This window comes from Lynx canadensis, chromosome E3, assembly GCF_007474595.2.
Source record: "Lynx canadensis isolate LIC74 chromosome E3, mLynCan4.pri.v2, whole genome shotgun sequence".
NCBI classification, from domain to species: domain Eukaryota; kingdom Metazoa; phylum Chordata; class Mammalia; order Carnivora; family Felidae; genus Lynx; species Lynx canadensis.
The window spans coordinates 30,244,549-30,266,729 of record NC_044318.1 but is presented as its reverse complement, the minus strand read 5'-3'; the positions used below and the strand labels follow the sequence as shown (position 1 = coordinate 30,266,729).

The 22,181-nt window shown below is 46.8% G+C and overlaps 1 protein-coding gene across 7 annotated transcripts in view; it reads right to left on the bottom strand.

The window, feature by feature from the left end:
• Positions 1-22,181, bottom strand: part of LOC115503836 (general transcription factor II-I repeat domain-containing protein 2) — a 50,309-nt gene that overhangs the window by 14,399 nt on the left and 13,729 nt on the right. For all 7 annotated transcript variants that reach the window (XR_003965518.1, XR_003965519.1, XM_030300293.2 and 4 more), the window contains exons 3-11: positions 17,627-17,765; positions 15,030-15,149; positions 11,788-11,971; positions 11,597-11,625; positions 9,804-9,858; positions 9,426-9,469; positions 6,418-6,495; positions 3,198-3,254; positions 256-318 (exon numbers count right to left, since the gene is read on the bottom strand). Coding sequence is in view for 5 of the 7 variants with exons in the window: in XM_030300293.2 (XP_030156153.1) it covers positions 256-318; positions 3,198-3,254; positions 6,418-6,495; positions 9,426-9,469; positions 9,804-9,858; positions 11,597-11,625; positions 11,788-11,971; positions 15,030-15,149; positions 17,627-17,765 (769 nt within the window). In the remaining 2 variants the exon portion in view is untranslated. The remainder of the gene's footprint in view (positions 1-255; positions 319-3,197; positions 3,255-6,417; positions 6,496-9,425; positions 9,470-9,803; positions 9,859-11,596; positions 11,626-11,787; positions 11,972-15,029; positions 15,150-17,626; positions 17,766-22,181) is intronic.

Genomic DNA, 22,181 nt, shown 5'->3' with positions numbered 1-22,181 from the left:
TCTTCCCCTCCCTGCCCCTCCCCCTTCCTTCTTCCCTCACTGGGGACGGCGGACAGTCTGGTGCTGATGTATGTGCATGGCGTAAAACACACACACACACACACACACACACACACACACACACACCGCCACCCCCCACATACACACCCCGCCCCCACATATTCCATCCCCCCCCCCCCCACAATAACCCCTTTAGGAATGGATGAATGCCACACTCAGCCATGTGTCACTCTGACAAGGCTTTAGGCAACTGACCTTCAATTTTCACCTGGGCTTCGGGGTCCTCACACGCTTCTGATGGGACAAGCAGAGTGGAATCTTGAAAAAAAAAATTTCTAAAATGACATCTGTTATTATGTAATCTCGCCTTCCAAGAGGAGCTTCTCCTGGCATTTTAGACATGTGTCATACTTAGTACACGTAGAGGTATAAACGTGAAGGTAATTTTTGTAAACAATTTTATTTGTTTATTTTTATTTTTTTAGTCATCTCTACATCCACCGTGGGGCTCGAACTCACAACCCCAAGATCAAGGGCCACACGCTCTTCCAACTGAGCCAGCTGGGCGCCCCTAAACCTGAAAGCATTTTTAAAGTTTATTTATTTCAAGAGAGACAGAGAGAGAGCACGAGTGGGGGCGGGGAAGAGAGAGAGCGAGAGAGAAAATCCCAAGCAGGCTCCGTGCTGCCAGTGCAGAGCCTGACGCAGGGCTTGAACTCATGAACCATGAGGTCGTGACCTGAGCCAAAATCAAGACTCGGATGCTTAACTGAGCCACCCAGGCACCCCTGAAGGTAATTTTAACTTTACTTTTATTTTACTAAAAGATTAAAAAAATTTTTTTAATTAAAATAAAAAAAATTTTCTTTTAATGTTTATTTATTTTTTTTGAGACAGAGAGAGACAGAGCATGAGCGGGGGAGGGGCCCAGAGAGAGAGAGAGAGAGAGAGAGAGAGAGAGAGAGAGACAGACAGAGAGACAGAATCTGAAGCAGGCTCCAGGCTCCAAGCTGTCAGAACACAGCCCGACGTGGGGCTCGAACTCACGAACCGTGAGATCATGACCTGAGCCCAAGTCGGATGCTCAATGGACTGAGCCACTCAGGCACCCCTGTAATTTTAACTTTCAAAGGGATCACAGGGTAAGAAAGGACAACCTTATAAGGGTTAAGGGGAGAGAAGAAACTCTCAGATCTTATAACACAATACCCGGTTACCCACATCAGGGGACACAGAATGTCCATCTAATGGAATTCCTATGGCCATAGCGTTTCCTTGTTGTCAGGAATCACAGGGATCAAAGAAAGCACTCTTGTCTCTCTCTCAAAAATAAATAAACACTAAAAAAAAAAAAACCTTCCATTAATTGTTCATGAAGGGAGAAAGACGCAAAACAAATCAGCTGTTTGGATATTGGACTATGGTAATGGAACACGTAATGCTTGGGGGAAACGGGTGAAGGCCCACCAGACCTCTCTGAGTGTTCTTGCAGCTTTTTCTGAATCTTTAGTTAAAAAGGTAAAAAAGAACCCAAATCAAACGAATTCAGGTCTATCATAAATGGGTTTCCTGCTGTACTATAATAATAAAAAACCTCTTGGGGGTGTGGGTTGGTTCAGGCAGTAGAGCATGCAACTTTTGATCTTGGGGTTGTGGGTTCGAATCCCATGCTGGGTGGGGAGATTACTAAAAAAAAAAATACTTAAAAAAAAAAAATCTCTTCAGAAACAAAGTATTTCAAAGGCCAACATCCAGTGACATCTCTCTGAGTCTCACTCCATACTAGTTCTACCCGGATTCCCATGTAGGCCTTCCTCTATCTTTTTTTACAAAATTTTTTTTTAACATTTATTCGTGTTTTTTTGAGAGAGAGAGACACACACACAGAATCCGAAGCAGGCTCCAGGCTCTGAGCTGTCAGCACAGAGCCCGACGCAGGGCTCGAACTCACGAACCGTGAGATCATGACCTGGGCTGAAGTCGGACGCTCAATCGACTGAGCCACCCAGGTGCCCCTCAGAGAAGCTATTAAAAATGACACAGGGGCGCCTGGGTGGCTCAGTCCGTAAGGTGTCCGACTCTTGATTTCAGCTCAGGTCACAATGTTGCGGTTCATGGATTTCAGCCCCGCGCCTGCTTGGGATTCTCCTTCCCCCTTTCTGTACAACCCTCATCAAAAATAAATAAATAGGGGCGCCTGGGTGGCTCAGTTGGTTAAGCATCTGTCATGATCTCACAGTTTGTGGGTTCGAGCCCCATGTCGGGCTCTGTGCTGACAGCTCTGAGCCCAGAGCCTGCTTCGGATTCTGTCTCCCCCGCTCTCTGCCCGTCCCCTGCTTGTTCTCTGTCTGTCAAAGATAAATAAATGTTAAAAATAAAATGAAATAAAATAAAATAAAATAAAATAAAATAAAATAAAATAAAACAAACAAAAACAAAAGACCACACAAGGATGCCTGGGTGGCTCAGTCGGTTAAGTGTCCAACTTTGGCTCAGGTCATGTTCTCACGGTTAGGGAGTTCAAGCCCCACATCAGGCTCTGTGCTGACAGTGGAGAGCCTGCTTCGGATTCTCTGTCTCCCTCTCCCTCTGCGCCCTCCCTGCTTGTGCTTTCTCAAAAATAGATAAATAAACATTAAAAAAACAACAACACTGTGGTGCCTGGGTGGCTCAGTCAATTGAGCGTCCGACTTCGGCTCAGGTCGTGATCTCGCGGTCCGTGAGTCCGAGCCCCGTGTCGGGCTCTGTGCTGACAGTTCAGAGCCTGCAGCCTGCTTCGTATTCTGTGTCTCCCTCTCTCTCTGCTCTCCCCTGCTCATGCTCTGTCTCTCAAAAAATAAATAAACATTAATAAAAAAAGAATTCTGGTATACCCATTGAAGAAGAGAAAATGGAATAAAGCAACGAATGACACAGATGTGAAGTTTTCTCACCACACGACCTCTAATCCAGGTGCTTTACGTAGAATCTCTTACAGGTCGGAGAAGGAAGAGACTGACAGATTCCCAGAGCCACATTCTAGGGCTAAGACTCATCTGGTTTTCTAAGAAGGCATGCCAGGAAGCTGCCTTAGTTTCAAACATGCGTCATGGGCGTTTCAAAGACAGTGTTCTTTGCAAAATACTGTAGACTAAAACAAAACCAAAAAAAAAAAAAAAAAAAGAAAAAAGAAAAAAGCATAAAATGGCTTTTCTAACCTTCCATGGATAATTCCATGTCTATTACGTCGCTGCTCCCAGAAGGATGATGGCTGTCTGGAAGGGAAGCAAATGATACAGAGATTTAAAAAGGGCAAAATGCAAAATGTAAACCAGAATCCATGTATGTTTTTTATTTAAAAGAATTTTTTTAAGTTTATTTATTTATTTTGAGAGACACAGAGACAGCAAGAGTAACGGGCAGAGAGGAGGAGAGAGAATCCCAAGCAGGCTCTGCACTGTCAGCACAGAGCCTGACACGGGGCTGGAACCCACGAACTGTGAGATCATGACCTAAGCCGAAACCAAGAGCTGAACGCTTAACCTACTGAGCCACCCAGGTTTCCCTAAACAAGAATCCATTTAAAACCATCCAAACGGTTCGAGACCCACGCAGGAATGCACATGAAAAACACTTCAACTCCTTGAAATAAAATTCACACAAATGATCCTTTCTCTATGTCTTTTGTGGTCTTACCTGCACTCTGGAGAAGTTTCAAACCTACAGAAGCAGAGATGGTACAATAATACCATGTGCCCTTCCCTGGTGCCAATAGTCACCAACTCCATATCCTGTTTTTCTGTGCCCCCTTTTTTCACTATGGGATCTTCAGAGCCTTTTTTCTTTTTTTTTAAAATATTTATGGTTTTGAGAGAGAGACAGAGCATGAGCGGGGGAGGGGCAGGGAGAGAGGGAGGCACAGAATCGGAAGCAGGCTCCAGGGTCTGAGCCCCACGTGGGGCTCGAATTCGCGCACCGTGAGATCGTCACCTGAGCCGAAGTCAGACGCTTAACTGACTGAGCCAACTAGGCACCCCTCAAGATTTTATTTTTAAGTAATCTCTACACCCAATGTGAGGCATGAACTCACAAGCCCGTGATCAAGAGTCACATGCTCCACTGACTGAGCCAGCCAGCACCCCGTTTTCCATTTTAAATAGCATAGCTTGCATTTTCGTCGTTCAGTTAAAACAGTTCTTATTCTGGATATGATATCTTCATCTGATATAGAACTTGCAAACATTTCCTCTAATTCCATTGGTGGCCTTTTTCCTTTTTTGATAGAGTTCTTTGAAGTACAAGTTTTTAATTTTAATGAAGTTTAATTTATTTTTTTCCTTTGGCTGCTCTAGCTAAGAAACCATTATCTAATCCAAGGTCACAACCATCTGCGTCTAGGAGTTCTAAGTGCATGAGAATTTTTAACTCTTACATTTAGGTCTTTGATCCATTTTGAGTTAGTTTTTGTATATGGTGTGAGGTAGAGGTCCGAATGGATCTTTCTGTATGTAGAAATCTGGTTATTCTAGTACCATTTTTTTGAAAAGACTATTCTTTCCCCAGTGAATTGTTTTGGCACTCTTGTTGAAAATCAAGTAGCTATAAAGATAGGGGTTTATTTCTGCACTCTCAAATCTACTCCACTGAATATCCACTGTCTAACCTTATGCCAGGACCACAGTCGATAACTGTAGCTTTTGCAGTAGGTTTTGAAATCGGGAAATGTGGGTCTTCTGACTCGGTTCTTTTTCAAGATTGTTTTGGCTATTCCGGGTTCCTTGAATTTCCATAACAATCTTAAGGAAGTCTTCCAGTCCATGAACACAGAATATCTTTCCGTTTATTTAGATCTCCTTTAATTTTTTAAACAACGTTTTATAGTTTTCAGTGTACAAGTCTTGCAATTCTTTGGTTAATTTTTTTCTTAAGTATTAACATTTTTTTAATGTGTATTTATTTTTGAGAGACAGCACGCAAGTGGGGGACGGGCAGAGAGAGAGGGAGACAGAGAATCTGAAGCAGGCTCCTCCAGGCTCTGGGCTGTCAGCAAAGAGCCCGACACGGGGCTCGAACCCACAAACTATGAGATCATGACTTGAGCCAAAGTTGGCTGCTTAACTGACTGAGCCACCCAGGCGCCCCTTAGGTATTTTATTTAAAAAAATTTTTTTTTAATGTTTATTTATTTTTGAGAGAGAGAGAGAGAGAGAGAGAGAGGGAGGGGCAGAGAGAGAAGGAGACACAGAATCGGAAGCAGGCTCCAGGCTCTGAGCTGTCAGCACAGAGCCCGATGTGGGGCTTGAACCCACAAGCAGTGAGATCGTGACCTGAGCCGAAGTTGGATGCTCAACCGAGTGAGCCACCCAGGTGCCGCGACAATGGACACTTTTTCACTGGTCTTCAGAGTTTTTGAAAAAAGCGGTTTGTTTATTTTGAGAGAGAGAGAGAGAGAGAGAGGGAGAGAAAGAAAAAGAGAGAGAGAATCCCAAGCAGGCTCCACTCTGTCAGCGCACAGCCCAACGCGGGGCTCGAACTCACGCACCGTTGAGATCATGACCTGAGCCAAAACCAGGAGGGGGTGGCTCAACTGACTGAGCCACCCAGGTATTCTGAAAAAAGTGTCTAAGTTACAGAGCTCTGTCATGCTGCAGGAAAACTTCAAAATTAAGATTTTGTAGGAAGCGCTTCAAACCTGGTCTCGGTCGAGGATTTAGAACCGTCCCCGCACAACACCACGTCGTCAAACTGGTACCACGCCGGGGTCCGGCAGGGATCCGGTCTCTGGGGACAGGACCAAGCCAGGCGAGTGCATAGACCGCCTAGCAGCTAATCAGTGTCTGCCGTTCCGCCGTTTAACTTGTATGACGTCAATGAAGCAAATATTATTAAGAACGGGGTACCTGAATGTCTTGATCTTTCGATATTTTCTCAGTAACTTAGGGGACAGACAGGACAGCAAAGGATTAGGGGGACATACTTTAGAACATGCAAAACAAGAATACTTAACAGACAAGCTCAAGTACAACGCACCAGGATACCTCTGTCTTCACGTTTGCCTCGAAGCATGCGGATTTAGGCTGAACACGGATCTATTTCCTAACCATAAAACGCTTTACTTTAAATGGCAGTATGCTACATCCCAGTAAACGTATTGCTTCGGCCTGTCTTCCAGATGGGGGCTAATTAAAATTTCTCATCTCGGGGGCGCCTGGGTGGCTCAGCCGGTGGAGCGTCCGACTCTTCGATTTCGGCTCAGGTCGCAATCTCGTGGTTTGTGAGGTCAAGCCCCGCGTCCGGCTCTGCGCGGACAGTGTGGCGTCGGCTTGGGATTCTCTATCTCCCTCTCTCTCACAACAAATTAATTTTTAAAAATACGACAAAAAAACTTCCTGTCACAGACAACATTTGGGGAAGGAAATGAAAATAAAATGGGATTACCTTGTGTATTATACGGATAGTAATTAGGATCTTCTGACTCCTTCTTGACTGACACAGCCGTCGCTCTCAGTGCCGTGCCTTTGGAAGCAATGAAAATCATAAAATTGCGTGTTAGGCCACAGAGAACTAGGACCGGCTGGGACGGTTCCAGGCTCTGCCTTGATGAACAGGGCAACGTGATCGCCAGCAAAACAACGTGGGGCTCACACACTGAACAGTCGGCTTTCCCGTATAACAATACAAGTAACAGAACCAAAACACTGTAAAATCAATATAAAAGGAAAGAAGGAAGGAAGGAGAGAAGGATGTAGAAAGGAACAGAAGGGGGGAGGGAGGGAAAGAAGGGAAGAAGAGGGTCTGGTTCCCAGTTTGGGAACATTTTCCTTTTCAAGGAGGCTTCATACATACGTGCGTTTATGCAAAATACGGTAAAATATTCTCCAATGCGATATGCATTTGCACATGTCAACTTTTTAAGGCTTTTTTTCTTAATTTTTTTGACATTTACTCATTTTTGAGAGACAGAGACAGAGAGTGAGCGGGGAGGGGCAGAGAGGGGGAGACACAGAATCTGAAACAGGCTCCAGGCTCTGAGCTGTCAGCACAGAGCCCAACGCGGGGCTCGAACTCACAAACCGCGAGATCGTGACCTGAGCCGAAGTCAGACACTTAAGCGACTGAGTCACCCAGGCGCCCCCCTTTTTTGTAAAGCTTGTATTTAAATTCCAGTTAATTAACACACAGTGTAGTATCAGTTTCTGGGGTACAATACAGTGATTCAAGCCTTCCATACATCACTCGGTGGCTACGTGTAATCTTACCTACGACAATGACATGAATTTCAAAATTTCAAAACCTGGGGGAACTACGTTAGTGAAACCAAAAGCCGTCATCAGGGAAAGGTGTGGTAGCCTGCAAAGTGAGCCACAGGTTTCTCCCACCCCGGTGTGCACGCCTGTCTGCAATGTCTCTCTTGCTCTTTTCTAGAAGTAGAGGCTACTTCTCCATCCTGTAAAGCTGGGCCTCGTCTCGTGGCTCACTTTGGCCAATGGGACGTTGGCCAACAGGACGCGAGCCGGGGCCTGAAGAGTGCAGGTGCGTCTGAGCTGCTGCTTCGGAACTGAGTGGCCATGTGAACGTGTCCGGGCTCCCAGGGGACGTGAGACCAAACGGACAGAGGCCAGGCTCTCCCAGCGGCCTAGGACCCAGGAGCGAGGTCACCTGGGAGCAGACAGCTGCCCGGCCAATGTGTGGAATTGCCAGAAAGACTAATCATTGTTTGGGGGTGCTTGGGTGGCTCAGTCAGTTAAGCATCCATCTGACTTTGGCTCAGGTCATGATCTCACAGTTCGTGGGTTCAAGCCCCGCATCAGGCTCTGTGCTGACAGCTTAGAGCCTAGAGCCTGCTTCGGATTCTGTGTCTCCCTCTCTCTGCCTCTCCCCTACTCGTGCTCTGTCTCTCTCTCTGTCAAAAATAAATAAACATTAAAAAAAAAAAAAAGACTAATCATTGTTTGAAGCCACTTTGTTTTGGGGAGAAAGAGAGAGAAAGAGAGAAATTTGAAACTCAAAACCATTTTGACACTTGTTCTGTGTAGCAAGGGGTGCAGAAATATCACAAGAAATGAGGCTCTCAGGGGCCGTCCGGCAGCTGGAAGCGAGTTGAACGGCATCATGAAATCCAAGGTAGAGAGTCATGTTAGTAGGGAGCACATTTTTGTCTAAACTGAACCACATCTCCAAAAGGAAGCATCAACAAAAGAGGCCTCGTGGCGCCTGGCTGGCTCAGTCGGAAAAGTGTGCAGCTCTTGATCTCGGGGTTGTGAGTTCAAGCCCCGGGTTCAGTTTAGAGCTTAAAGACAAAAAGAGACCTATTTTTTTTTAAGTTTATTTATTTTGAGAGAGAGAGAGAGAGAGTGAGCACCAGCAGGGGAGGGGCAGGGAGAGAGCGAATCCCAAGGGGGCTCCGTGCTGTCAGCACACAGCCTGACGGGGGGGCTGCATCTCATGAACCGTGAAATCATGACCTGAGCTGAAATCAAGAGTCGGACGCCTAACCGACTGCACAGCTCTTCTTTTTTTTTTTTTTAAAGTAAGCTCGACGCCCAACATGGGGCTCGAACACACAACCCTGAGATCAAGAGTCACACACTCCTCCGACTGAGCCAGCCAGGTGCCCCAGCTTGTGTTCATTTTTATTAACTTGAATTTTGAGTTTTGGTTTTATGTACTTGGTTACTTTAAGTTTTCTAACCTTTGCGCCTTTAATGCTTTCAAAGATTTTCCCATCCCTCAAGCATTTGCGTCTAAAACATTTTTTTGACCTTTTAACATTTCCCCTCTAATCAATGCCATTTTTCTTTCTTTAAGGAGTGGGGGAAGGCAGGGATAAGGCCCCTATTGAGGTTATTTAGTGCCCTAGTCACCACCACCCCTTTCATTGGTCAATTCTTTGGGGTTTTTTTTTAACATTTATTTTTATTTGAGAGAGAGAAAGAGAGAGAGTGCTCAGGGGGAGGGACAGAGACAGAAGCTCAAGCAGACTCCACGTTCAGCACAGAACCCGATGCGGGGCTCGATCCCACAACCGTGAGATCATGACCTGAGCCAAAATCAAGAGCCGGCCACTCAACCGACTGCACCACCCAGGCTCCCCAGGATTTTCTATATAGATGACCATGTCATCTGTGAACAAAGGCAGTTATATTTCATCATTCCCAATCTGTGTGCCCTATATTTCCTTTTCTTGTCTTATTGCATTAGCAAGGACTTTCAGTACAACACTGGAAGGAAGTTCAAGAGGGGACATCCTTCCTCCTTCTTGACCTCAGTGGGAAAGGTTCTAGCTTCTCACTCGGCTTTTTGTAGATTTTTAAAACCAAGTTGAGGAAGCGCCCTGCCCCCCATTCTTAGTTTACTGCAAGTCCACGTTTTAGAAGTAAAACAAAAGAAAGGGGTCAAATGATAATCTGCCAAATACTTGATTCTATAAGCATCCGTGTACGTACCTGAATCTTCCATGGGTTCAGTTTTCACACTAATGGGGCCACAGCTGCAAGGAGAAGGGAACCCTTGTCAAGACAAGCTGGCCGGGGTGAGACGTGACCACGGGGATCCGGACGCACTGTACTCAAACCCCCCAATCTCCAGATCTCCACGCCGTCCTACCTCCCCTGCCCGCCATCCAGCTCAACGCAAAACTAAGTCGTTCATGTAACATTAATGTTCTTAATAATCTGTTACACCATTAAAGGAGTCCATTGAACATAGCCTTAAAACCTCAAACATCCTTTTGAATAAAGAATATATAACAAAACAAGGGAAACTTTCCATGGTCTAAAAACTAACACTCTGGGGTTAGACGTGGATTTTTTAATTTCCCTTACCTTTCACTTGGTGACGTCACCGATCTCTTAGCATCCGTGACCACCAAAGACCCACCTGTGCAGGAGTAAAAGGACACACACTAGCCCCTTTCTGCACCTTGAAAATGACACCATTCGAAGGCACGTAACGTGAAAGTAAATACAGAGAGAACAGAACTCCAGCTCCAGGCCTTTACAGAATAGTAGTGGGGAGAGACCAATTCAAAGCGGCCCCCGTGTCCTCGCGCCGTGTGTGTGGGCAGAGTGGGGGCTGAGGAGTAGACAGGGGCCGCAGCGACCTCTAGCAAGCCACTAAACCTTCCTGGGCCTCAGTTTCCTCATCTGAAAATGGTGGTTGGGTGAGGATCAATTAAAACGTGCAAAGAACGCAGAACCATGCCGGGTATGCCGGAAGCAATGAATTAGCGGGTGTGGCTATTACTGTTCTATGATGAAAATACAAGCCGTCTGGGGCAATGGTCGCCCAGTCACCCGCCGCCCCTCCCCCTCAGGTCTCCCCTTCAACATAAGCTAGGGAATTCTGGGAACGTTCCATTGCTCTGGAAACAGACTTGGTTGGCTCTGTGAGCAGCCCAAGCCCTGTGCGCTCCCGCGTGCGCCTCGTGAACTGTGTCCACCCCTCTCTGGACATCCTGTCTCTGTACCTAGGTAGTCTCAGCACAGCACCCTCTTAGACAGACCTGGTCTCTCCAGGACAGGTACGGCCCACAGTTTCCAGCTATGTTCCAGATTAATAATCTGGGAAAATAAGAAGTGGGCAGAGGTGGATCTCTAAACGCTTCTGGAAAAATTGCTATTCTTTTGGTCCGTTCGTCGTCGTAAATTGAGGAGATTACGAAGGGCCCCGGGTTCTCAAACTCGGCCTCAAACACCCATCTGTGTTGCTTTCTGCCTGGGCACGTGGATGGGCCTCCCGGCAGAAGCAACGTGTTGAGACCCTGCTCGGCTTGAGAGCCACCCGGTGGCTCCACAAAGCCCCTTTGATCATACAACTCTAAACCCTTCCCAGGACTCCCGGGGATTTCCGCCGGGCATCCTGGGGAGACCTCGGGTCACCCCTGATTCTCCGTTGGACAGCCTTGCTACTTCTAGACCATGAGTCTCAGAAGCACGAGAAATGGCCATACCTCCTCCATCCACTCCCGAACCCAACGATGCCCGGCCTGTGGCTGGGGGTCAAAGGACTATCAAGTGACCCAGCATCCTCATGACCCTGGACTTGAGGACAAGATAGGCCTACTGTCCTCCGTGGGCAGTAGGAGCTTGCCGGCTTGAGACCTAGGAGCTTGGCCGTGGGAGCTTGCCGGCCTGAGACCTGGGAGCAGAATCCCTTCAGCTCTTGTCGGGGTGTGTCCTTCCCTGAGCTGAGCACCCCACAAGAAGTACGGCCCCCCCACCCCGGGGTGCCAGAAGTTACTTCCTCCATGGTGAGCAGGCAAGAGACACACAAGCTTCAGAATGTACCAGACTTGCATTTCAAGTAAGAAGAGCAGGGCTGGAGGGGTGCCTGGGTAGCTCAGTCGGTTAAGCATCTGACTTTAGCTCAGGTCATGAACTCACAGCTTGTGGGTTCGAGCCCCGCGTCGGGCTCTGTGCGGACAGCTCAGAGCCTGGAGCTTGCTCTGGATTCTGTGTCTCCCCCTCTCTCTCTGCCCCTCCCCCGCTTGCACTCTGTCTCTCTCAGTCTCTCAAAAATAAAGGAAACATTAAAACAAAAAAAATTTTTTTTAAAGAAAAGCAGGACTGGCTTAGTAGCCAAGGGCAGTCACCGATTATGAGAAGCTGTCACTTACCGAGCTGATTCGCTGGACCTAGGAAAGGTCTGCAAGAAAACCGATACTATTACCCGACATGAAAGACAGATTAAACATTTGAATAACCAACTTCTAAGTGTAAGAGGACACAATTAACAAACGAATTGAAATTAAGCTGTCAATTTATCCTCAAATGAACTAGGCTTTATGAGGGGGACAGAGCCTGCCACCTGTTTATGATGAATGAAATCCCCGCTTTGTTCTCCAAAATCCATTTCAGGGTGGTGAGACCATAGTTCTCGGGGTGCTGAAAGGCCACTCCTTCTGGAAGCCCCTCCACAACCACGGCTGCTGGGTCCCTCAGAATCTTCTCATATGGAACAGGCACCATCGCTGTGGTCCCCAAGGCTTTGCCTAGAAGAGGGGAGATATCGTTAGATGGTACGAACATAAACCCTACCTGTCAGCTGCATTCAGTGCAATAAAGAAACACAGGTGCTGGGGCGCCTGGGTAGCTCAGTCGGTTGAACGTCTGACTTTTGGTTTCGGCTCAGGTCATGATTTGCAGTTCGTGAGATCGAACCCCCCGTCGGGCTCTGTGTTGACAGCTCGGAGTCTGCTGGGGGGTCCCTCTCCCTTTCTCTCTGCCCCTCCCCCCCATCTCAAAATAAATACACTTTAAAACAAACAAAAAAAGAAAGAAACACAGGTGGCAATGCCCGGCTTTGAAGCCACAGTAAGAGCTGAAGCATCCTAGTCCTATATAACCTGTTAATAGAACTCCCAAAGGGCCACAGGAAAAGCTTATGAGACGTTTTACTTTACATCTTCACATAAGAAAGAGGAAATAACAGGTCTTCTCCATTCGGTTGTAGGTGGTGCACCCAGGGCAGCAGAGGGCGCCCCACGGTTACTCAGTGCCCAAAGAGGATGAGAGCCCCTACCCGAAGGTCCACAAGGACCCTATGTGGCTCTGCACAACTCAGGCCAACTTGCCTGTGGAGAAGTTACGGAGTCAACGTGGCCTTGGGTCACCATCTTGGGGCCGGGTCAGTCGTGCTGCGCTGGCTGGCCAGCCCCCAGGTGCAGGAGCCCCATTTCTCTCAGAAGCGTAGCCTGAGACTCTGAGATCCCCTAGGCTCGAGGTCCCCCACAGTCAAATGCTCACAGGGACCTGCAGGTCCCATAAACGTGTGACGCTCTCTAAAAGTGACAAGACTCTGAGAGGCTAAGGCAGGTGCTTGTGTCACAACTAAGCCCAACGCCTGTATGGTTATTGAGTTACCCAGCTTTTCTTTTTTAAGATTTTATTTTATTTTTTAACGTTTATTTATTTGTGTTGAGAGAGAGAGAGAACAGGCACATGAGAGCAGGGGGAGGGGGCGGAGAGAGAGACAGGGAGATTAAGAGAGAGAATCCCAAGCAGGCTCCACACTGTCAACACACAGCCCAACTTGGGGCTCAATCCCATGAACTGTGAGACTGTGACCTGAGCCTAGATCAAGAGTCAGATGCTTAACCGACTGAGCCACCCAGGGGGCGCCTGGGTGGCTCAGTCCGTTAAGCATCTGACTCTTGATTTCAGTTTAGGTCACGATCCCAGGGTTGAGGGGTGGAGCCCCTCGTCAGGCTCTGTGCTGAATGTACAGCCTGCTTGGGATTCTATCTCTCAATCTCTCTGTCTCTCTCTCTTTCTCTTTACCCCTCTGGCCTTTGTCCCTGTGTATGCACATGTTCTCTCTCTCTCTCTCTCTCTCTCTCTCTCTCAAATAAAAAAAATAATAGGGGACACCTGGGTGGCTCAGTGAGTTAAGTGTGTGACTTTGGCTCTGGTTATGATCTCACGGTTCGTGGGTTCGAGCCCGCATCGGGCTCTGTGCTGACAGCTCAGAGCCTGGAGCCTGTTTCAGATTCTGTGTCCCCTTCTCTCTCTGCCCCTCCCCGACTTGTGCTCTGTCTCTCTTGGTCTCTCAAAAATAAATACATGTTTAAAAATTTTTTTTAATAATAAAAGGAGAGGGGCGCCTGGGTGGCGCAGTCGGTTAAGCGTCCGACTTCAGCCAGGTCACGATCTCGCGGTCCGGGAGTTCGAGCCCCGCGTCGGGCTCTGGGCTGATGGCTCAGAGCCTGGAGCCTGTTTCCGATTCTGTGTCTCCCTCTCTCTCTGCCCCTCCCCCGTTCATGCTCTGTCTCTCTCTGTCCCAAAAATAAATAAACGTTGAAAAAAAAAAATAATAAAAGGAGATAAAATTCTGCATAGGTATTAAAAAAAATCCTTATCTTGGGGTGCCTGGCTGGCTCACTCGATGGAGCATGTGACCCCTGATCTTGGGGTCATGAGTTTGAGCCCCACATTGGGTGTAGAGATTATATTAAATACATAAATAAACTTAAGAAAAATCCCTCTTAATGCCTGTGGAAGACATGAGTAGATGGAGGGACGCCTGGCTGGCTCCATCGGGTAAGTGTCCGACTTCAGCTCAGGTCATGATCTCACAGTTCGTGGGTTCGAGCCCCATGTCGGGTTCTGTGCTGACAGCTCGGAGCCTGGAGCCTGCCTCGGATTCTGTGTCTCCCTCTCTCTCTGTCCTTCCCCTGTTCACGTGCTCTCTCTCTCTCTCTCAAAAATAAATAAACATTAAAAAAAAAAAAAGACATGAGTACACGGAGAGACGGATGAGGTTGAGGTTGGTGCCTGAACCAGTAGCGAATGTCTTTAATATAGTTCAGCCTTGAACAACACAAGTTTGAGCTGCTCAAGTCCACGTATACATAGACTTTTTTCAATAAACACATCATGATACTACACATGTATTTTCTCTTCCTTATGATTTTCTGTTTCTTTTTTTTTTTTTTAAGAATTTGTTTTTTCAAGTAATCTCTACGCCTGTTGTGGGGCTCGAACTTACAACGCCCAGATCAAGAGTCACGCGCTCCACCGACTGAGCCAGCCAGATGCCCTTCTTCCTGACAATTTTCTTAATAACTCTTTCCTCTAGCTTACTGTATTGCAGAAATTCATTGTGTAATACGTATGACATACGAAAGAGGTAATAATGGACTATTTTTGTTACCAGTAAGGCTTCCAGTCAACAGTAGGCTATTATTAGCTGAGTTTTGGGGGAGTCAAAGATTAGATATGGATTTTCGACTGCAGTGGGGGTGGGTGTCCCAACCCCTGCATGGTTCAAGGGTCAGGTACAATTGCGTTGGCCTTGCAGTGGGGGCTCCCTCAAATGGAAGCAAAGAATGAAGAATGAAGGCTGATCAATCAGAGGTTTCTGTGGACCAGCGGAGATCAAGCTGTCTTCTTCAAGGCGCCCTCTGGTCCTGAAGACCTGGCTCTTGGCTTAAGGAGAATGTAGAGTTTTAAATGTTAGCGGCATCTAAACAGTCACACCAATAAAGTGATCTGTAACACTCCAGCTCCTTAGTGACCTATGCCGATCCTAATGGGTGATGTGAACTTTACCGTAACAAAAGCAGAAATAGTCCTCAACTGCTTTTCTGAGTATTTCTGTTTCTCCTGAATCGATCTGCATCCCGTTCGCAGGACATGGGGATCTGGCCTCACGCACCCCTTCGGCAATGCCTGTAAACAAGCAACAGGCACAGTCAGTCTTCAAGCGCTTGTTCCGAACATTCCCTCAATGTCTACGCTTCTGGTATTATACCGGAAAGAGGGGGAAATGGATAAACATAAAACAAGATCTTTTTTTATAAGTAAACTACCCCCAACATGGGACTCAAACACATGACCCCCAAGATCAAGACTCACATGTCCTACCGACTAAGGTAGCCAGGTGCCCCTAAAACAAGATTTTTTTATAAACATTAAAAAAAACCATTTTAATGTTTATTTATTTTTGAGAGAGAGAGAGAGAGAGACAGAGCATGAGTGGGGGAGGGGTAGAGAGAGAGGGAGACACAGAATCCGAAGCAGGCTCCGGGCTCTGAGCTGTCAGCACAGAGCCCGACGTGGGGCTCGAACTCACAGACCATGGGATCATGACCTGAGCTGATGCTGGGACGTTCAACTGACTGAGCCACCCAAACGCCCCAAGAAAGGGTATTTATGATGAACAGGATAGTATAACATGGTGGTCACCTCTGAAATGAATCTGTTGATAAAGAACTATAAATAATTCAACACAGAGGGAATAGTAGTAGTTCAAAGGAAATGATAACAAAAATGTTATTTGCTATACGGTCTGAAAGTGACCATAGGAGGACCTTCACCGTGACAAAAGTAGAGACATCAACACAGACATTAAAATTACAAAGCAAATACTATAAACCATTTTTTTCCCCAACAGATTCGACAACGTACATGAAATGAACAACTTAAAAATAAAGTTGAGGGGCGTCTGGGTGGCTCAGTGTATTAAGCATCGGACTTCGGCTTAGGTCGTGATCTTACAGTTCATGAGCTCGAGCTCCGCGTCGGGCTCTGTGTTGACAGCTCAGAGCCTGGAGCCTGCTTCGGGTTCTGTGTCTCCCTCTCTCTCTCTCTGCCTCTCCCCCGCTCGTACTCTGTGTCTCTCCCTCTCAAAAATAAATAGACATTAAAAATTTTTTTAAAAAATAATAAAGTTGAAAATAAAGTTTACTGAAATGGGCACCGAAGAAATAGAAAGTATGAATAGCCCTATATCTGAAACATGAGTATGCAACTGGGAAACTTGAAACAGTCTGTAATTAAATCTCAACGATTAGACATCCATCTGGCAACTGACATTAATGAGTTGAGGACACCTTCCTGTTCATCCATTATACACTTACTGTATTATTTAAAGATTGCCTCATATTTGAATCTATCTTCCTGATTGTGGAGACTATAATTTTGGTCTTGGAAACCAATCTGAATCAACCAATCCCTCTCTCCCTCACATACATACCAATGATCTGGACATATGTAAATATTTATTCATGTTCCCATTCCCTCTGACGACCCTTGGAAACATCTACAGCTATATTCATCCACTGTCTCTCTCCACAGTCCTAATGACATTACATCCTCTCATAACTTTGGTGGGTTTTGTTTTTTTTCTTGGTTCCAGAAAATACTAAGGTGCTAGGTGGATGACCTACCATGGTAGAGACCGTTGCTATACAAGGTGTAGGTTTTAACATCCTAGACTAGTTTCTGTTGCACGTGGCCACATCCACTCACTAGAGCTGCTGGACGCTTGTAACACATTAAAAGCTCTAAAGGGGCACCTGGTTGGCTCAGTCAGTCAAGCATCTGACTGCAGCGCAGGTCGTGATCTCACAGTGCGTGAGTTCGAGCCCCACACGGGGCTCTGTAGTGACAGCTCAGAGCCTGAAGCCTGCTTCCGAGTCTGCGTGTGTCTCTCTCTCCATCCCTCCCCCTTTGCACTCTGTCTCTCTCTCTCTCAAAAATAAACAAACATTAAAGAAAAGACAAAAGGCTCTGAAGGTCCCATAGCGAAAAAAGAGAAAATGGTTATTAACTCAATGGACCACCTGAGGAGCCCAGAGTTTTTTTTATTCCCTTTCCTCTGGGAACAAGTAAAATAAGAATTTATTTTAATGTGGGTTTATTTTAGGAATCAAAGACAATTTACTCTATGTTCCTTAAATTTATTTTATAAAACCAGGGTGCCTCTGAGGACAAAGTACAAAATACACTGACCATGTTTCTTGGACCTATCAGTGTTAAGCAGATATTCGCTGGTATGCCAAGTCAAGAGACGTAACAGAACCATTTTCAGGATAACGTGTAGGCTATTTTTAAAAAAGGGTTTTTTTAATATTTATTTTTGAGAGAGAGAGATAGACAGAGAGAGAGCACGAGCAGGGCAGGGGCAGAGAGAGAGGCAGACACAGATTCTGAAGCAGGCTCCAGGCTCTGAGCTGTCGAGCCCAATGTGGGGCTCGAACCCACAAGCCGTAAGATCATGACCTGAGCCGAAGTCAGACGCTTAACCACCCAACAGCCACCAAGGTGCCCCTGCTGAGACTGTTGTAAAAGAAAACATTACATAAGTCTTCCCTGCAAGTATTTTAAGAGTCATGAATACAAAGGATAAAACTGTTAACACCCACAGTATTTTGCAAAATCCTTCTGTAAATCCGTCCTGGCGTTGACAAAAGCACGTCCTTTCTCGGTTCCAACGACAAACACGTCTGTCTCATACATTGCGATGCAGGCCACTTCTGCCTTGGACTTGGCCAATTCTTTACACTGAAATAGAAACAAAGAATGAAGTATTATATACCAGATTTTGCGGAGCCTCAGAGGGTCTGCTTTAAGCAGAAAATATAGGAGTGCCAGGCTGACTCAGTTGGTAGAGCGCGAGACTCTTTTAACTTTCCTTTTTGAAGCCATCAACTTTTTTTTTTTTTTAATGTTTGTTTATTTTGAGAGACAGAATGCAAGCAGAGGAGGGGCAGAGAGAGACGGAGAGAGAGAATCCCAAGCGGGATCTGCACTGACAGCACGGAGCCCAACACAAGGCTCGATTCCATGACCCTGGGATCATGACCTGAGCCAAAATCAAGAGTTAGACTCCCAACTGACTGAGCCGCCCAGGTGCCTCAAGCATGAGACTCTTGATCTCAGGGTTGTAAGTTTGAGCCCCATGTTAGGCATAGAGATTACTCAATTAAAAAAAAAAATACAGGGGCGCCTGGGTGGCTCAGTCGGTTAAGTGTCCGATTTTGGTTCAGGTCATGATCTCATGGTTTGTGGGTTCAAGTCCTGTGTCTGGCTCTGTGCTGACAGCTCAGAGCCTGGAGCCTGCTTTGGATTGTGTGTGTGTGTGTGTGTGTGTGTCTCTCTCTCTACCCCTCCCCACTGGTGCTCTTTCTCTGTCTCTCAAAAAAATAAATAAATAAAGGTAAAAAAAATTTTTTTAAATAAGAAAAGTCCCGCAGGAAAGAAAAATGAAACGCATCCACTAAGCAGATACTATAAACATCATACAACCCAGAGAAGGCCATATTTTTATTAGCCACCTAAAAAATACATATTTGGTCTTCATCCATTCTGTTTCTGGCACAGAGCTCCTGAAAGTCTTGGAATTTCCTGACAGCAATAAGTGTCTTTGGTCAAGGTTGATGAGGTAACTCTAGGTGGGCACCTGATGGGGCTGGTGGCCAGGGGAACCGACCGCGTGATTGGAGGAGTGGCTTCCCTGGCCTCTGGGAAGGAGAGGAGGGATAGGGGTTAATTTCAATCTCTAGCGGCCAGTGTTGTAATCAACTGTGCCTATATTATGAAGCTTCCACAGAAACCCAAAAGGACAGAGTCGGAGCTCCCGGGTGGGTAAACACTTGGTGATTTAGGGAGAGTGGCTAGCTGGGCGAGGACACGGCAGCTTCGCACCCTTCCCCCTACCTTGCCCTCTGCATCTCTTGTTTCTGGCTGTTCCTAAGTTACATCCTTTTGTAATCAGCCAGTAGTCCAGTAAGTAAAATGCTTCTGGGTTCTGTGAGCTGCTCTAGCCCATCAAGCAAACCCAACGTGGGGGGCTGTGGAGCTTCCGATCTATAGCCATCGGTCAGAAGCCCAGCTGGCAACCTGGATTTGATGTTACTGTCTGAAGTGATGGGCGGCCTCGGAGGGTTGAGCCCTTAACCTGTGGGATCTGACACTCTCTCCAGAGAGATAAGAGTCAGAACTGAGTTGAACTGCAGGACACTGGGGCCAGAGAATTGCTTGTTGCTTGTCGAAATTGGGTGCAGTATTTTTACCAGTGACATGCCTCTCCAACATGCCCTCTTCCCCTACATTTTTGGCTACAGACTCTTTGATTGCCTCTTCCCGTGACAATAATTTTGTCATATTTTCTATGGAGAGAACAGAGAGACAACTTAATATTTCCTCCAACATGGTTGATTGCATTTTTATTATTGATGGTGGGGATGCATAAAACATGAAAATTCCTATGTAAGACACGCCGGCTATCATCACAGTGCTACAGGCTATATGCCCTACAGACAAGAATTCTGAAAAATTCTACTTTGTGCAATTCCTTCCAAAGATTTTAAAAGAACGTGTGGTGTATTTATGACTGCAGATGCTACAGTGGACAGTCTGTTCTTGACCAGAGAGGAGTTCTGTTTTGAGAAGGCATCAGTGAGAAACAAGTCCCCTATTTACAATTTACCCATTTAACGACTGGAAGGATTTTCTAGGACTAGCTTCTGGCTTCATTCATTCATTCATTGATTCACTCACTCATTCACTCATTCATTCATTTGAAAGAGAGAGAGAGAGGGAGCGCACAAGCATGAGCAGGGGAGAGGGGCGGAGGGAGAGAATCTTAATCAGGCTCCACGCTCAGTGCGGAGACCGATGCGCGGCTCGATCCCATGACCCTGGAATCATGACCTGAATCAAAACGAAGAGTCAGACGTTCGACCATCTGAGCCACCCAGGCCCCTCTGGCTCTGCACATTGAAGACCCGTTTTTCCTCTGCTCCCCACATCCTTCTGGAGTTGAGCACATATTCACACCAGAGGGTGACCTCAGGTCGTAACATACCCCTTGATGTCCCATCATTGGGTGAGTGGACCCACTGGATCGTAAGAATATTCCTGGAAACCATTCCCATGCTGGGGTCTCACCTCGACACAGAAATGACAGCAAGTCACCTAAAAAGCTAAACTAAAGCCAAACGTATATGCAACCGAGCTTCCCCTTTTGAGACCCCGAAGGTGCCTGTGTCCACTCCAGTATCCCCTGCCACAGGGGATCCTGGGAGGCACAATAACGTCTCCCCAAAGATGTCCATATCCTAATCCCCAGAGCCTGTGAATATATTCCCTCCCGTGGCAACAGGGACTTTGCAGATGTGGTTGTTTTGGGGAAGGTTATCTTCGACTATGCAGATGGACCGAATGCAGTCACCACGTTCTTGATAAGGGCCAGAGGCAGGAGGAAGAAGAAGAGGTGACAAGGGGAGCAGAGGGCAGAGTGGACCCTTGCTGGAAGGGAGCATGAGTCAAGAAATGCGGGCAGCCTTCAGAAGTTGGAAAAGGCAAGCCACGTATTCTCCTTGGAAGCCTCCAAGAGGAATGGAGGCTCCGTGATCCTTTGATCCGAGCCCCATAAAACCCCGTTTCCTGCCCCCGGACCTCTAGAACTGTCTTACAGTAAGTGTATGTTGTTGTTGTTTTTTAAATTCTTTTAAAATGTTTATTTAGTTTTGAGAGAGACAGAGACAGAATGCCAGTGGGTTAGGGGCAGAGAGAGAGGGAGTCACAGAATCCTAAGCAGGCTCCAGGCTCTGAGCTGTCAGCACAGAGCCGGACAGGGGGCTCGAACTCACACTGCGAGATCGTGACCTTTGCCGAAGTCGGACGCTCAACCAACTGAGCCACCCAGGTGCCCCGAAGTAAGTGCATGTTGTTTAAAGGCACTACGTTTGTGGGACTTAATGACAGCAGCAACGGGAAACGGATACAGGGGTTGTGGCAGCGAGAAAGTGAGAGCAGGAGACAGTGATGTGGTTTTAGCTGATGTGGTTAAAATATCTTACCTAGAGGGGCACATAGGTGGCTCAGTTGGTTAAGCGGCTGACTTCACCTCAGGTCATGATCTCGCGGTCCGTGAGTTCAAGCCCCGCATCGGGCTCTGTGCTGACAGCTCAGAGCCTGGAGCCTGTTTCAGATTCTGTGTCTCCCTCTCTCTGACCCTCCCCCATTGATGCTCTGTCTCTCTCTGTCTCAAAAATAAATAAATGTTAAAAAAAAAATTAAAAAAAAAAAGAAAATATCTTACCTAGAAATCTGTGCAAATGCATACATGCACATATTGCTGGGGCTCTCCCACAGCCACGGGAGGGGCCACTGCAAGAGGAGGGCAGGAAGTTTAAGCTCTGTTAGCTTCATGGCAAATCTCTCTGTGTTTGTGTCGAATGAACCTGACATTCGGCATTTAATCTATCTGAAATAGAGAACCTGGTATGCAGTAGAGTTGTTCATTAAAAAACAATTTTTTTAAATGTTTATTTATTACTGAGAGACAGAGCACAAGCAGGGGAGGGGCAGAGAGAGGGGGAGACACAGAATCCGAAGCAGGCTCCAGGCTCTGAGCTGTCAGCACAGAGCTTGACGCGGGGCTCGAACTCACAAACCATGAGATCTTGACCTGAGCTGAAGTCAGACGCTTAACTGACTCAGCCACCCAGGCACCCCCCAAAATTTTTTTTTAATATTTATTTTTGAAAGACAGAGGGTGAGCAGAGGAGGGGCAGAGAGAGAGGGAGACACAGACTATGAAGCAGGTTCCAGGCTCTGAGCTGTCAGCACAGAGCCCAACACAGGGCTCGAACTCACGAGCCGTGAGATCATGACCTGAGTAGAAGTGGGATGCTTAACTGACTGAGCCACCCAGGTGCCCCTAGAGTCACTCATTTAAAAAAAATATGTATTTATTTTTGACACATAGAGTGGGGGGGGGGAGGGGCAGACAGAGAGAGAGAGAGAGAGAGAGGGGAAGAGAGAGAGAATTCCAAGTGGGCTCCACACTCAATGCCAAGCCTGATGTAGGGCTCAATTCCACGACCTTGGGATCATGACCTGAGCAGAAGTCAGATGCCCAACCGACTGAGCCACCCCAGCGCCCCCCAGTTCTTGTCAGCTTCTTCAAAC